Source organism: Trichechus manatus, unplaced genomic scaffold, assembly GCF_000243295.1.
Source record: "Trichechus manatus latirostris isolate Lorelei unplaced genomic scaffold, TriManLat1.0 scaffold00015, whole genome shotgun sequence".
In the NCBI taxonomy this organism is placed as follows: Eukaryota; Metazoa; Chordata; class Mammalia; order Sirenia; family Trichechidae; genus Trichechus; species Trichechus manatus.
The window spans coordinates 5,843,095-5,855,518 of NW_004443951.1; the positions used below are offsets into that span (position 1 = coordinate 5,843,095).

The 12,424-nt window shown below is 42.5% G+C and overlaps 1 protein-coding gene across 2 annotated transcripts in view; it reads left to right on the forward strand.

Moving 5' to 3' along the window:
• The first annotated feature begins 5,082 nt into the window (after positions 1 to 5,082).
• Positions 5,083 to 12,424, forward strand: part of AGBL4 (AGBL carboxypeptidase 4) — a 1,625,978-nt gene continuing 1,618,636 nt past the window's right edge. For both annotated transcript variants that reach the window (XM_012554276.2, XM_023727093.1), the window contains exon 1: positions 5,083 to 5,263. In XM_012554276.2, coding sequence (XP_012409730.1) covers positions 5,230 to 5,263 — 34 coding nt within the window. In that variant the 5' untranslated portion in view covers positions 5,083 to 5,229. The remainder of the gene's footprint in view (positions 5,264 to 12,424) is intronic.

A 12,424-nucleotide genomic window follows, 5' to 3' on the forward strand; every position in this document is an offset into this window, starting at 1 on the left:
TTTATATATGTCATCCCATTGCCTTCTTGCCTGCATGGTTTCTGCTTAGTAGTCCGAGCTTATTCTTATTGACTCTGCTTTGTAGATTACTTTTTGTTTATCTGTAGCCGCTCTTAAAATTCTCTCTTTATCTTTGGTTTTGGTAAGTTTGATTATAATATGTCTTGGTGATATTCTTTTGGGATCTACCTTATCTGGGGTTCGAAGAACATCTTGGACAGATATTTTGTCATCTTTCACGATATCAGGGAAGTTTTCTGCCAGCAAATCTTCAACAATTCTCTCTGTTTTTTCTGTTATCCTCCCCTTCTCCCCATCCTGGTCCTCCAATCACTCATAGGTTCTCCCTCTTGATAGAGTCCCACATAATTCTGAGGATTTCTTCATTTTTTTATTCCTTTTATCTGATTTTTCCTCAAATAATTTGGTGTTAAGTGCTTTATCTTCAATTTCACTCATCTTGACTTCCATTGCTTCAATTCTGCTCTTATGAGTTTCTACGGAGTTGTCTAATCCTGAAATTTTATAGTTAATATTCTGGATTTCTGATTGCTGTCTCTCTATGGATTCTTGCAGCCTGTTAAATTTGTCATTATGCTTTTCTCTAATCTAATTTCCTCTATTGCGTGTTCTGTGTTTTGCTTCATTTCTTTCCTAATATCTTGAAGAGTTCTGTATATTAATCTTTTGTATTCTGCCTCCAGTAATTCCAAGAAATTTTCCTCCTCTGGAAAATTTCTAGATACTTTATTTTGGGAGCTTGTCTCTCTGGTAATTCCAAGAAATTTTATTCCTCTGGAAAATTTCTAGATTTTTTATTTTGGGAGCTTGCTGAAGCCGTCATGGATTGCCTCTTTATGTGATTTGATATTGACTGTTGTCTCTGACCTATCAATAATTTATTACATTTATTTATTTTGTATTTCCTTACAATGTCCTAGCTTCTTGTTTTGTTTTGATATGCCCAAATAGGCTGCTCGTATGAGCTAGTTTGATTACTGGCAACTTTGAAGCTCTAATATCCTGTCACCAGGTGGTTAGAACTGTTACGAGGTATGTGAGCTCAGGAGTCCGCCCACTCCTCCTGTATGGATTCAGTTCAGGTGCCCAGGTAGATAGCCACCACGTGTGTGGTGTAGGCGCTCACCTACAGTCCTAGACAGGTATGAGTGATTAGCGTAGGCACAGGCATCTGACTGTAGCCAGGGGGACACAGTCTGAGCAAGGCAGGGGGCTGACGGCCACCCCCAGGTGTCCAAGAGGAAGGCATGTCCCTGTTCCCTGTAGCACGTAGGTTGGTGGGTTTTGCAGGCAGACTATGAGCACACAATGCTGTTTGCTGTAAGGACTGGGTGGGGGGCACTTCTTATCATGGACCCCTATTGCAGGTGTCTAGGTGGCATGGGTGGAGCCACCAGTCCTCAGGCCCCTGATGTGGGTAGGTGAAAACCCTGCTTAATGGGCAGAGCATTGTCAAATATCATGAACCTACCACTTCACAGCTGATACAGTTGAAGTTAGAGTTCTGGTATATACCCTGTTGTACTGCGGTAATGAGGGCCCACGCTGTTGAGATGGGCCCACTCAAGTCTTTGCTGGGGGAAAGGCACTCAAAGTCTGTGGATCCCTTATGCCTGTGCCTAGGCGAAGGAGCTGTGCCTACCCTGGGTTCCAGCTTAGGGGAGCTGGCAGTTTATTTTTTCCCCTGTTTGGTAATTTGTTCACTCTCCAAGGCAGGGAGAATGGCTCAGGGTGTGTGACAGATCCTACTTCTGGCCCAGGGGACTTGACAATTGCTGAAGCTGGTCCAGGGCCCAGTGTAGAGCAGGGAGTGGGAAGGTAAATGGGAGAGAGGTTTTTCCCTAATGGGGGTGATTTTGATCCATTCAGTAGGTCTATGCAAGTACTTATCTTTTGCTGATCTATGGCTGCTTCTCACTGGTTCTAGGTTGCCTAGTAGACTCTCTGGTGCTGGGTCTCTCCCAGTTCAGAAAAAATGCCCCCCAAGCATCACTGCTTGCCTGCCTCACCGGTCACCCATGAGCTGATCGGGCCTGAAGGGCTCAGGCTCTCACCAGATCGGGTCTTGTAGCTCCTTGCTGCTTCTGAACTGTCTTTCTCTCCCCCTGCCACCAGTCCGTTTCCTCAACTTTGCCTTAGATGTTCAGGGCTCCTAGATTGTCATATATAATTGATTCACTTGTTTTTTGGGGTCTTTGTTGTAAGAGGATCCACCAGAAGTGTCTGACTACTCCTCTATCTTGGCCCCGCCTCCTCCATATGGTTTTCCATGGCTAATTTTTGCGAAGTAGAACATCAGGCTTTTCTTCCAAGGTACCTATGGGTGGGCTTGAACTGCTAACCTTTCAGTTAGTAGCCGAATGTGTTAAAGTTTTGCACCACCTTGGACTCCCTTTGAAATCATGGACAGTGTCACAGTCACCTCTATTATCCTCAGCATCTGCAGAGCCTGGCTCAGAAGAGGCATCAGGTGATGTTTATTTAAGTTAATTACTGTAAACCATTGTAGGTTCTTTTTTTTTAAAAAAAAATTTTTTTTTACTGGATTTATACTTGTCAAGTGAATTTTTACCCATCACCACCCCATTTGTGCTTTACAGCAACTCTTTGTCACAGGTAGGGCTTCTGTCTCAGTTTGTTAGGAAAAGAAACTGAGGCTCAGTGTGTTTAAGTGATTTGCCCAAGATTCTAAAACTAATTTTCAGAGTTTGAGTAAAACCCAGATCTTCAAACTTTTTTCCATCTTTCCATATCTAATGAAGCTCCCTTGTCCTCCTCAGCCCTCACACCCCTCCCACACTGAAATGCCTGCAGTCCCCACAGCCTTTAACCATTATTATTATTTATCTGTATTGATTTATGAGAGCTTGTGTATTTCCATCTTGGTTGCATAAACATGACTTATGAATTTTAAACTGCTCAAATGTGAAGGATATTTCTGCTGCACATTTTCATGTAATTCCCTGTAGAAGATTCTTGAGTTCCCATACCTCATCCCTGATTTCAGAGCAGGTGTATAGACAGTTCCACGCGTGTTAACCAACGTCCCACCTCAAGAGGTTTCTGGTCCCTGCTCTTCTGCCTCAAGACTCTCTCCCAAATCCTAGAAGGCTGCTTAGTCCTGAGCTGGCATAACCAGGAAATGTAAGCAAGTTAAAGCTGGAGAGCAGAGGGTAACTCTCAACCAATGGGGATGAGCGCTAGGGAAGTAGAACATCAGGCTTTCCTTCCAAGGTACTTCTGGGTGGGCTTGAACTGCTAACCCTTCAGTTAGTAGCCAGATGTGTTAACGTTTTGCACCACCTTGAACTCCCCTTGAAATCATGGACAGTGTCATAGTCATCTCTATTATCCTCAGCACCAGCCTCTTTGTTCTTCAGTGGGAAAATGCCAAGGCCCATTCTACACGGTTCTTTAGAGGGTCTCCAGAAAGGTTAAGCTCAGTTGCCTACTGCAGCAATCAACTCAATAATACAAATTTTCTTGACTTTTTCCCTTTTTGTTTTTCATTCTGTCCACCCCACTTCTGTTTCCTGAGGTAACCTTCCCAACAAATTACCAGCACCAAAGTCCTTTCTTCAGCCTCTGCTTTTGCAGAACACAGGTGAAGGTACTTCCTAACTACATGGCAAAATCTTTAGAGACAACACTTTGCCTGTGTGTTCTGTGTCTGGCCATACTGGACTTTCTGCAGTTTGACCACTCATCATTCACGTTTCTGTGCCTCGGCTCATGCTGCTCCCTCTGCCTTTCCCTCCTTTGCCTGGCTGACATCTACTCATTAATCAATACTCAGGGTATCTACTTCTCTGTGAAGTCTTCAATCATTTACTCCACCCCTCCTCCGTAATTTGGAGTTCCATCTCTATGATCCTGTAGCACTTTGAACACTCATTGACCTCTATCAAAGCCATGATCCTCTTTTCCTTTTTCTTCAAACTCCTTGGGGAAAAGAGGCCTACCTAGCAAGGTACTTGTTATAAAGTAAAGTGCTCCGTAAAACTGGTAGGAATGTGCAGGACTGAACTTAGGAGTCATTTTTTCATTCAGCAAACATTTACTGAGCATTTACTTTATCTCAAGCATCATGCTGTATTACGGAGAATACAAAGATGAAGAGACTGATCCCAGGGATGGCAGAGCTTACAGTCAAGTGAGGAAGAGAGAAGTCAATAATGCATAAAGCATTGTTTAAGTGCTGGGATAGAGGGATGTACTGGGGACTGTAGGAGGACAGAGCTGCTCAGGAAAGGGTAACGTTTGATCTTGGTCTTAGAGGATAGTGGTGGTTCACCACCCAAAGGTAGGCAAGAGCATTCTAGGTATACTGAGAACTACATTAACAAATAAGAAGCTGTTTCTTTTGAGTTTCTGTTTGGGGTGATGAAGCTTTTGGAAATAGTTATGGCTGCACAACATGATGAATGTAATTAATGTCACTGAATTGGACAATTAAAAATGGTTAAAATGGCAAATTTTGTTATACACATTTGGCCACAATAAATTTTTTTTTTTTAAATAGTGGAAAACAAAACAAACAAATAAAAAAAACTCCAGAAGAGGCAGCCTCTTCTAGAGTTGGGGGCTTGTGAGGTTGAAGCCAGAACCCATTGGGCCTCTGCGTGTGTAGGGTAGGGTGGGCACACAGTTATTAACTCCCAGCGCGCTTCAGTTGAAGACATAAATCACCCAGCACCTCGAGGAGGCCGAGGCATGCCAGGGATATAAGCGTTGGGAAATCAAGAAACCTGTCTCAAGCCCCTAAAGTTGAGCACCAGTCATGGAAAACCCAGCGCATCAACGCTCCATCGTCAGCACGAGAACCTCCGTTAGCAGCAGGAAAGGGCTATCCCAACAGACGCGGTCCCCGCGCCCCAGAAGCGGCCGAGCATGCTCAGTTGCCACGACACGGTGCCTGCGTTACGGGGAGAAGCGCGCCGGAGTTCCAGCCCTGCAGGCGCCTGGCCTGGGAAGGGGTTCGCGCCAGGGGGGCGGGGTCTTGGAACGCACGCTCCCTCCCACTCTGCCCCCGCTGCTTTACCTCTTTTCCTGCTACGCGCCCGCAGCCCGCGCGTCTGCCGCCCGTTGCCCTGGCAACTGTCGCGCCGCGTCTTCTTGTGGGAGCTCTTGTCAGCCCGCCGATTCCACCGCCCGCTACCCACTGGCCGGTGGTCTTCGCGTGGGCCCGGAGGCGGAGGGACAACAAAAATGGCGGAGCGGAGTCAGACGGCGCCAGAGGCAGGTCTGTGGGGGCGGCTGAGGGGGGGAAGGCAGAGGCAGCATGGCTGTCCTGGGCCTGAGGGGACGGAGGACTCTGGCAGGGCCCTACTCCTGCGGAGGCGCCCTGTGCGTTTGCGTGGTGGGGCTGTGACCTCGGCGTCAGGGGTCAAGGGAAGATGTGAACCCTTCTGAGTGGTGGGCAAGGGTCCTCGGGATCCTGGTGGCAGAGGGGTGTATGGGGGAGTGTGCATACTCCTGAGTATGGGCCCAGAAAGGGCCCAGGAGGAAACACAGGACTCCGATCCTGACAGTCACCTGTGGTGGAGGCTGATGTTAGGGTTAGGCTTCGTCATGAAGAGGGTGTACATAACTCTATGGGTGTACAGGAGGGATCCCTAAAGGGACATGATTGGGGGAGGGGTTGATTCTGAGGAGAGAGCTGTATGTGAGGGGTGTTTTACTTTAATATCAGGCAGTATCATGGAAGGGAGGCTTACACATCCCAGGGTATTTGTGTTTTGGGGAGGTGTATTGCCCTCAGGGTCACCCCTGGTCACAGAGAAGGTATACAAATGGTTGTATCGGTCCTCAAAGGAACAGAAGGCTTAAGGGGAGCCCCAGAGTCCCAGTCCTTTAAAAGTCAGCTTAAGGAGGCTGAAGTCTGAGTGTATATGATCAGTGATCTTGAAGGTCGTTGAGGATCACGAAGGGCCGCATCTCTGTGAGTGGAAGATAGTCTTTAAGGGGGCAGGGAGACTGACAAGAAGAGAGACCCAGGATCCTTTTCCCAAGAGGACCCCTTCTGGGTGTGACTGGGCTTGGAGAGATAGTGACCTAAAGTGTCTTTTAGGATCATAGAAGACAGGAAGGGTTTTTACAGTACTGTGCATGTAGGAGAGAGTTTGTTCTTAAAAGGGGCTGGAAACTGAAGAACTGGAGCCTGAGTACTGAGGAGTGGCATCTGCATGTGTGTAGAAAAGCAGTGGTTTTGGGGCTATATGTGGTGGTAGCACTGGTATACATAACCTTGTATATGTGTCCTGATTAGGTATTATTGGTTGCAAGGGTGACTCACTTGAATTTTTCTAGCCCTGGAGGATGAGGGGTTATGGTAAGGCTATACAGGAACTGGAAGTGGAAACTCTATGAAGCCTTCAGGAATGGTTTAAGAGACCATTATCTCAAGGCCTGCGTGGTTGCTCTCTCTTTCATGGTGTCTTTTCTTCCAGCAAGTAGTTCCTCTGCTTGTTTTATAGTTTTAGCTCTCCTGTGACTTGAGCGTGCTCATTCCTTTATTCATTCATCCACACAACAAGTATTTATTTGGTGCCAACTATATGCCAGGCATCAAGTTAGGTACAAGGAACTGCCTGTTTCTGATTCTCTTACCTTGTTCTTTTTCTTTCTTTTTCCCCCCATAGCACTTACTGCCTTTGAACATACTTTTTAGTTTACTTATTATTTCTATTGCTTATTTCCTGTCTCCATCCACTAGACTTTAAGTTCCACAAAGGCTGGGGTTTTTGTTTTATCAATCAATTCCATGTGTCTAGAACTGTGCCTAGTGTATTGCAAGTTCCCAGTAAATATTTATTATATGAATAACTGAATGACTTGACTTCGTATGGAGGTTCAGGAAGCTTTCTCTCAGGAAGTGATATTTTAGGTGAGATGTGATTAATGATAGGGATTAAATAAATGAAGATAGGAGCAAAGAGTGGTCCAGGCAGAAGGAAAATTATATGCCGAGACCTTAAGGCAGGAGGAAACATCATGTGCTGTGTTTAAGGAACTGAAAGGAGATGAATGTGGCTGCATGCAGGGCAGTGGGAAGAGAAAAGAGGTTAGCCGAAGCCAGATCTTGCAGTGCCTTGTGGCTATGAAATGAATTTTGGTCAAAAATCTTAAGAATAATAGGAAGCCATTGAGGGCTTTTAAGCGGCAGCATGACACAGTTCCGACTCATAGTGACCCTATAGGACAAAGTAGAACTGCCCCATAGAGTTTCATTAAACAAATAACTGGTTACATTGTGAAGACTACAGAGGATACAAGAATAGATATAAGAAGACCTGTGAGGTAGCAGTGGAGATGGAGAGAGAATTGAGAAATATTTAGGAGATAAAATTTATAGGAATTAGTAAAAGATGGGGATGGAGGAGAAGGAGATATCAAAAACTACTAATAGTTTTTTAATTTGTGCAACTGAGTAGTTGACGGTGCCATTACTGGGATAAAGAGTACTGGAAGAGGTCTAGGTTTGATAGGGAAGATCATAAGTTTGGTTTTGGACATAGCAAGTTGGAGATACCTTTGAGACATTCAAATAAGTGGAGAAACTGACAAGGCAGTTGAGTTCACAAGAACAGTCTGAGCTGGAGATTTTGCCATCGGGATAATTACTGAAGCCACGGCTGTGGATGCAATTGCCTAGAGGGAGAGTGTATATAGTGCAGTGAGAAGAGGCCTGGGATGAAGTGCTGAGTAGCTGCGATATTTAAATACCTCTCAAAGAGACTGAGAAGGTACAACCAGAGTGGTAAGAGGACAACTGAGAGAATGTTTCAAGATAAATGTAATATTCAACAGATTAAATGCTGCTGAGTGTTAACAAAATGAAGCCTGAAAAGCTAGATTTAGCAACATAGAGGCCTTTGGTAAGCTTGATAAAAGGAAATTGATGAGGGTAGGAGCCAGATCATTTAACTTCTGAATTACTATTAACTGCCTCAATCTTTGTTTCTTAATTCAGATTCCCAAGAGAGTGAATTTGATGGACACACATCATCTTTCACCATCAGATCATGTCATAGGTCACATACTAGTGTAGGGTTGACTGCCTTTGGATTAAGTGTCCAGCTATTGCTGGGTGGAGTCATCTGGTAGAAAATATGGCCATATGGTGATTTCTTGTCTTAATAGCAATATCTAACAATTACAGAGTGTTTATTATGTGCCAGGTATTGTACTCAGTGCTTTATATGTTTTAATCCACTTTAACCTCGTAACAACTCTCTAAATTATTATCTCTGTTTTACACATGAAGAAGTTTTGGCACAGAGAGGTTGAGCAACTTGCAAAGATTAAATGTAGGCTTGTAGTTTTCCATGCTATTATAACATTATTCAGAATTTATTATTTGGCTTTCTGTCTGTATTACAACATACTACATACGGAAGAAATCATAGCCGTGATGAAAATTCCTGCCTTACAGGAAATATTATTCCAAGCTAAGCATACTCTAGCAAGGTGAAGTGGAAAGAATGAGGGCTCAGATCTTTGTTTAAATCCTGGTTCTGTGACTTACTAGATGTAGATCTTGGGCTCAACTTTTCTGATCTTCAGTTTCCTCATCTGTAAAATGGGGATGATACTTGCAGGATGGTTGTGAATATTAGAGAGAAGTATCTGAATTGCTCAATAAATGTTATTTCCTTAGTTCCTCTGAAGCTTGAATATAAAAATGTATTGCATATACTTTATATATAAGAGCAGGCTTTAAACACAGAGTGATTAATGTAAGACAGCCTTTTTTTTTTTTTTTTTCCTTTTTTCTTAACTGGTGTAATTGATTTATTATCAGAAGAAAGGCAGACAGCAGATTTTGGAGGATCTAGAATTGTTACCTGAATTATATATCATGGTACGTGTCTCTGTACAAGGTGGATTTTGAGAAATCTCTTGCAGGAGTGAAGGGACACTTAAAATACTTCTTTAAAGCATGCAGATAGCTCTGTAAGAAGGTCACAGTTGCAAAAGGAATTTTCTTCTTTTACATCTTGTACCTTAAAATGGGGGCGTGAATATTAGGGCTTTTCTTCTTTCTCAGACATTTGACTATTATTAATAATAATAATAATAAAAAAACCTTAGTTAACTAAATGTAGGAGTATTAATCTGAAACTAGATTGCACCAGCTTCAGTTTCTCAGATTGTTCTTTTCTCTCCTTTCCAACTATCATGAAAAAAGCTTTTGTTTGAATTACCTGGTAAAATCCTTTGTTTTCCTATATTGACAGGTTTGTTACTTTTGTGGAGACCTATATAGACCAGAAGTTTTAGAATGAAGCAGTCTGTTAAAATGGCCTGTAGCTTGATCACTTTCTCTGTGAAATAAATGTTTTGTGTGTTTTTAAAGCAACACTACGTGAATCTGAAAACATCTATAGATAGAATCTTGAAATTTTAAAAAGCCTTAGAAATGAGAAGACTGTTTGATATCTTGTGTTAGTAGCTATATGACCTTGGGCAAAATAATTAAACCTGTTTGCCTTTAGTTTTCTTATTTATAAGCTGAGGATGGTAACATCTGCTTTGCAGGTGAGACTTACAGATAAGGTGTAGAAAGTGCAGTGTTTCACACTCCCAAAGAAGTGGTGTGTGTAAATGTATGCTTTTCCTTAAAGTCCTAATAGTTAAATCACCTTTAACAGAAAAGGTAATCCATGTTGATAATCCCTTATCGGACAGCCTTGGATGCCGATATATTTCAGAATTCAGTTTTTTTTTTTATTATGGAAGGGTAATACAGTACATGTATTGTACAGTGTAGATTACATACAGCCCTCAGTGGAGTATGGGATAATACGAATACCTGTACCAGTTGTCATCAAGTTGATTATGACTCATGGTGACTACATGTGTGTCAGACTGACTAGAACTGTGTTCCATAGGGTTTTCAATGGCTGATTTTTTCAGAAGTAGATTGCCAGGCTTTTCTTCTGTGGCTCCTCTGGGTGGACTCAAACCTCCAACCTTTTGGTTAGCAGCCTAGTGCCTTAGGTTTGCATCACTCAGGGACTCCATGGGGCAGTACCCTGTAATCAGACATTATTGATATCATGTCCACACTAAGTGAATAAAGATTATAAATAGCTTCACATCAGTTTGAGTCAGGTTTTGTTGCCAAATTGGTTTTGGTGCCAAAGTTATAAAAAATGTACTATATTTAGAGGTTTGGGGATTTTGGAATTGTGGAAAAGGGGATGTGAACTTATATAATTTTATCCTTCTTGGAAATATTTTTAAAACTTCAGTTATTATTTTATAACCTTTATAACTTCTGTAACATCAGTGAGCATAGTCTTATTAAACATCCCAAAAATAGTAGGCCAGAAAACAGCTTTTATATTTTTATTTTTTCCCATACAAAAATTTATACATACATTGTTATGTGACTCTAATTGCTCTCCCCATACTGTCAGAGCACACTCCTTCTTTCCACGCCTGATTCCCCATGTCCATTCAACCAGCTCCTAACCCTCTCTGCCTTCCCATCTCACCTCCGGACAGAAGCTGCCCGTTTAGTCTCTTGTATCTACTTGAGCTAAGAGGCACACTCCTCACTAGTATCACTTTATGTCCCACAGTCCAGTCCAATCCCTGTCTGAAGAGTTGGCCTTGGAAATTGTTTTAGTTCTGGGCTGTTAGAGAATCCAGGGGCCATGCTTTCCGGGGTTCCTCTAGTCTCAGTCAGACCATTAAGTCTGGTCTTCTTATTAGAATTTGAGTTCTGTACCCCAGCTTTCTCCTGCTCCATCTGGGACTCTCTGTTGTGTTCCCTGTCAGGGCAGTCATTGGTGGTAGCCCGGCACCATTTAGTTTTTCTGGTCTCAGGCTGATGAAGTCTCTGGTTTATGTGGCCCTTTCTGTCTCTTGGGCTACTACTTTCCTTGTGCCTTTGGTATTCTTCATTCTCCTTTACTCCAGATGGTTGGGGCCAATTGATGCATCTTACATGGCTGCTTGCAAGCTTTTAAGACCCCAGACGCCACTCACCAAAGTAGGTTGCAGAACAATTTCTTAATAAGCTTTGTTATGCCAGTTGACCTAGATGTCTCCTGAAAACATGGTCCCCAGACCCCTACTCTTATTACCCTTTCCCTCAAAGTGTTTGATTGTATTCAGGAAACTTCTTAGCTTTGGTTTAGTCCAGCTGTGCTGACTTCGCCTGTAGTGTGTGCTGTCGTTCCCTTCACCTAAGATAATTCTTATCTATTGTCTACTTAGTAAATAACATTCATCCTCCCTTCCCACCCTCGTAACCATCAAAGAATGTTGTCTTCTGTATTTAAACCTTTTCTGGAGTTCTTATAATAGTGGTCTTATACAATATTTGTCCTTCTGTGGCTGACTAAACTCACTCAGCATAATGCCCTCCAGATTCCTCCATGTTATGTTTCACAGCTTCATTGTCGTTCTTTGTTGTTAGGTAGTATTCCATTGTGTGGATATACCCCATTCATCTGTTGATGGGCATCTAGGTTGTTTCCATCTTTTTGCTATTGTTAACAGTACTGCGATGAACATGAATGTGCATATATCTCTTCGTGTGATGGCTCTTGTTTCTCTAGGATATATTCCAAGGAGCGGGATAGCTGTATCGTATGGTACTTCTATTTCTAGCTTTTTAAGGAAGCACCAAATCAATTTCAAGAGTGGTTGTACCATTTTACACTCCCACCAACAGTGTACAAGTGTTCCAGTCTCTCCACATCCTCTCCAGGATTTATCATTTTGTGTTTTTTGGATTAATGCTAGCCTTGTTCGGGTGAGATGGTAATTCACTGTAGTTTTGATCTGCATTTCTCTAATGGCTAATGATCACGAGCATTTGTTCATGCATCTGTTAGCCGCCTGAATATCTGCTTTGGCGAAGTGCCTGTTCATATCCTTTGCCCATTTTTTAATTGGGTTATTTGTCTTTTTGTTGTTGAGGTTTTGCAGTATCTTGTAGATTTTAGAGATTAGACGCTGAATGGATTTGTCGTAGCCAAAATGTTTTCTCAGTCTGTAGGTTGTCTTTTGACTCTTTTGGTAAAGTCTTTTGATGCGCCTAAGTGTTTGATTTTTAGGAGCTCCCATTTATCTGGTCTCTCTTCTGGTACTTATACATTGTTACTTATGGTTTGTATTGTGTTTATGGCATGTATTAGGGCTCCTAGCGTTGTCCCTATTTTTTCTTCCATGATCTTTATCGTTTTTGATTTTATATTTAAAGTCTTTGATCCATTTTGAATTAGTTTTTGTACATGGTGTGAGGTATGGGTCTTGTTTCAGTTTTTCGAGATGGATATCCAGTTATGCCGGCACCATTTGTTAAAGAGACTGTCTTTTCTCCAATTAATGGACTTTGGGCCTTTGTCAAATATCAGCTGCTCATAGGTGGATGAATTTATGTCTG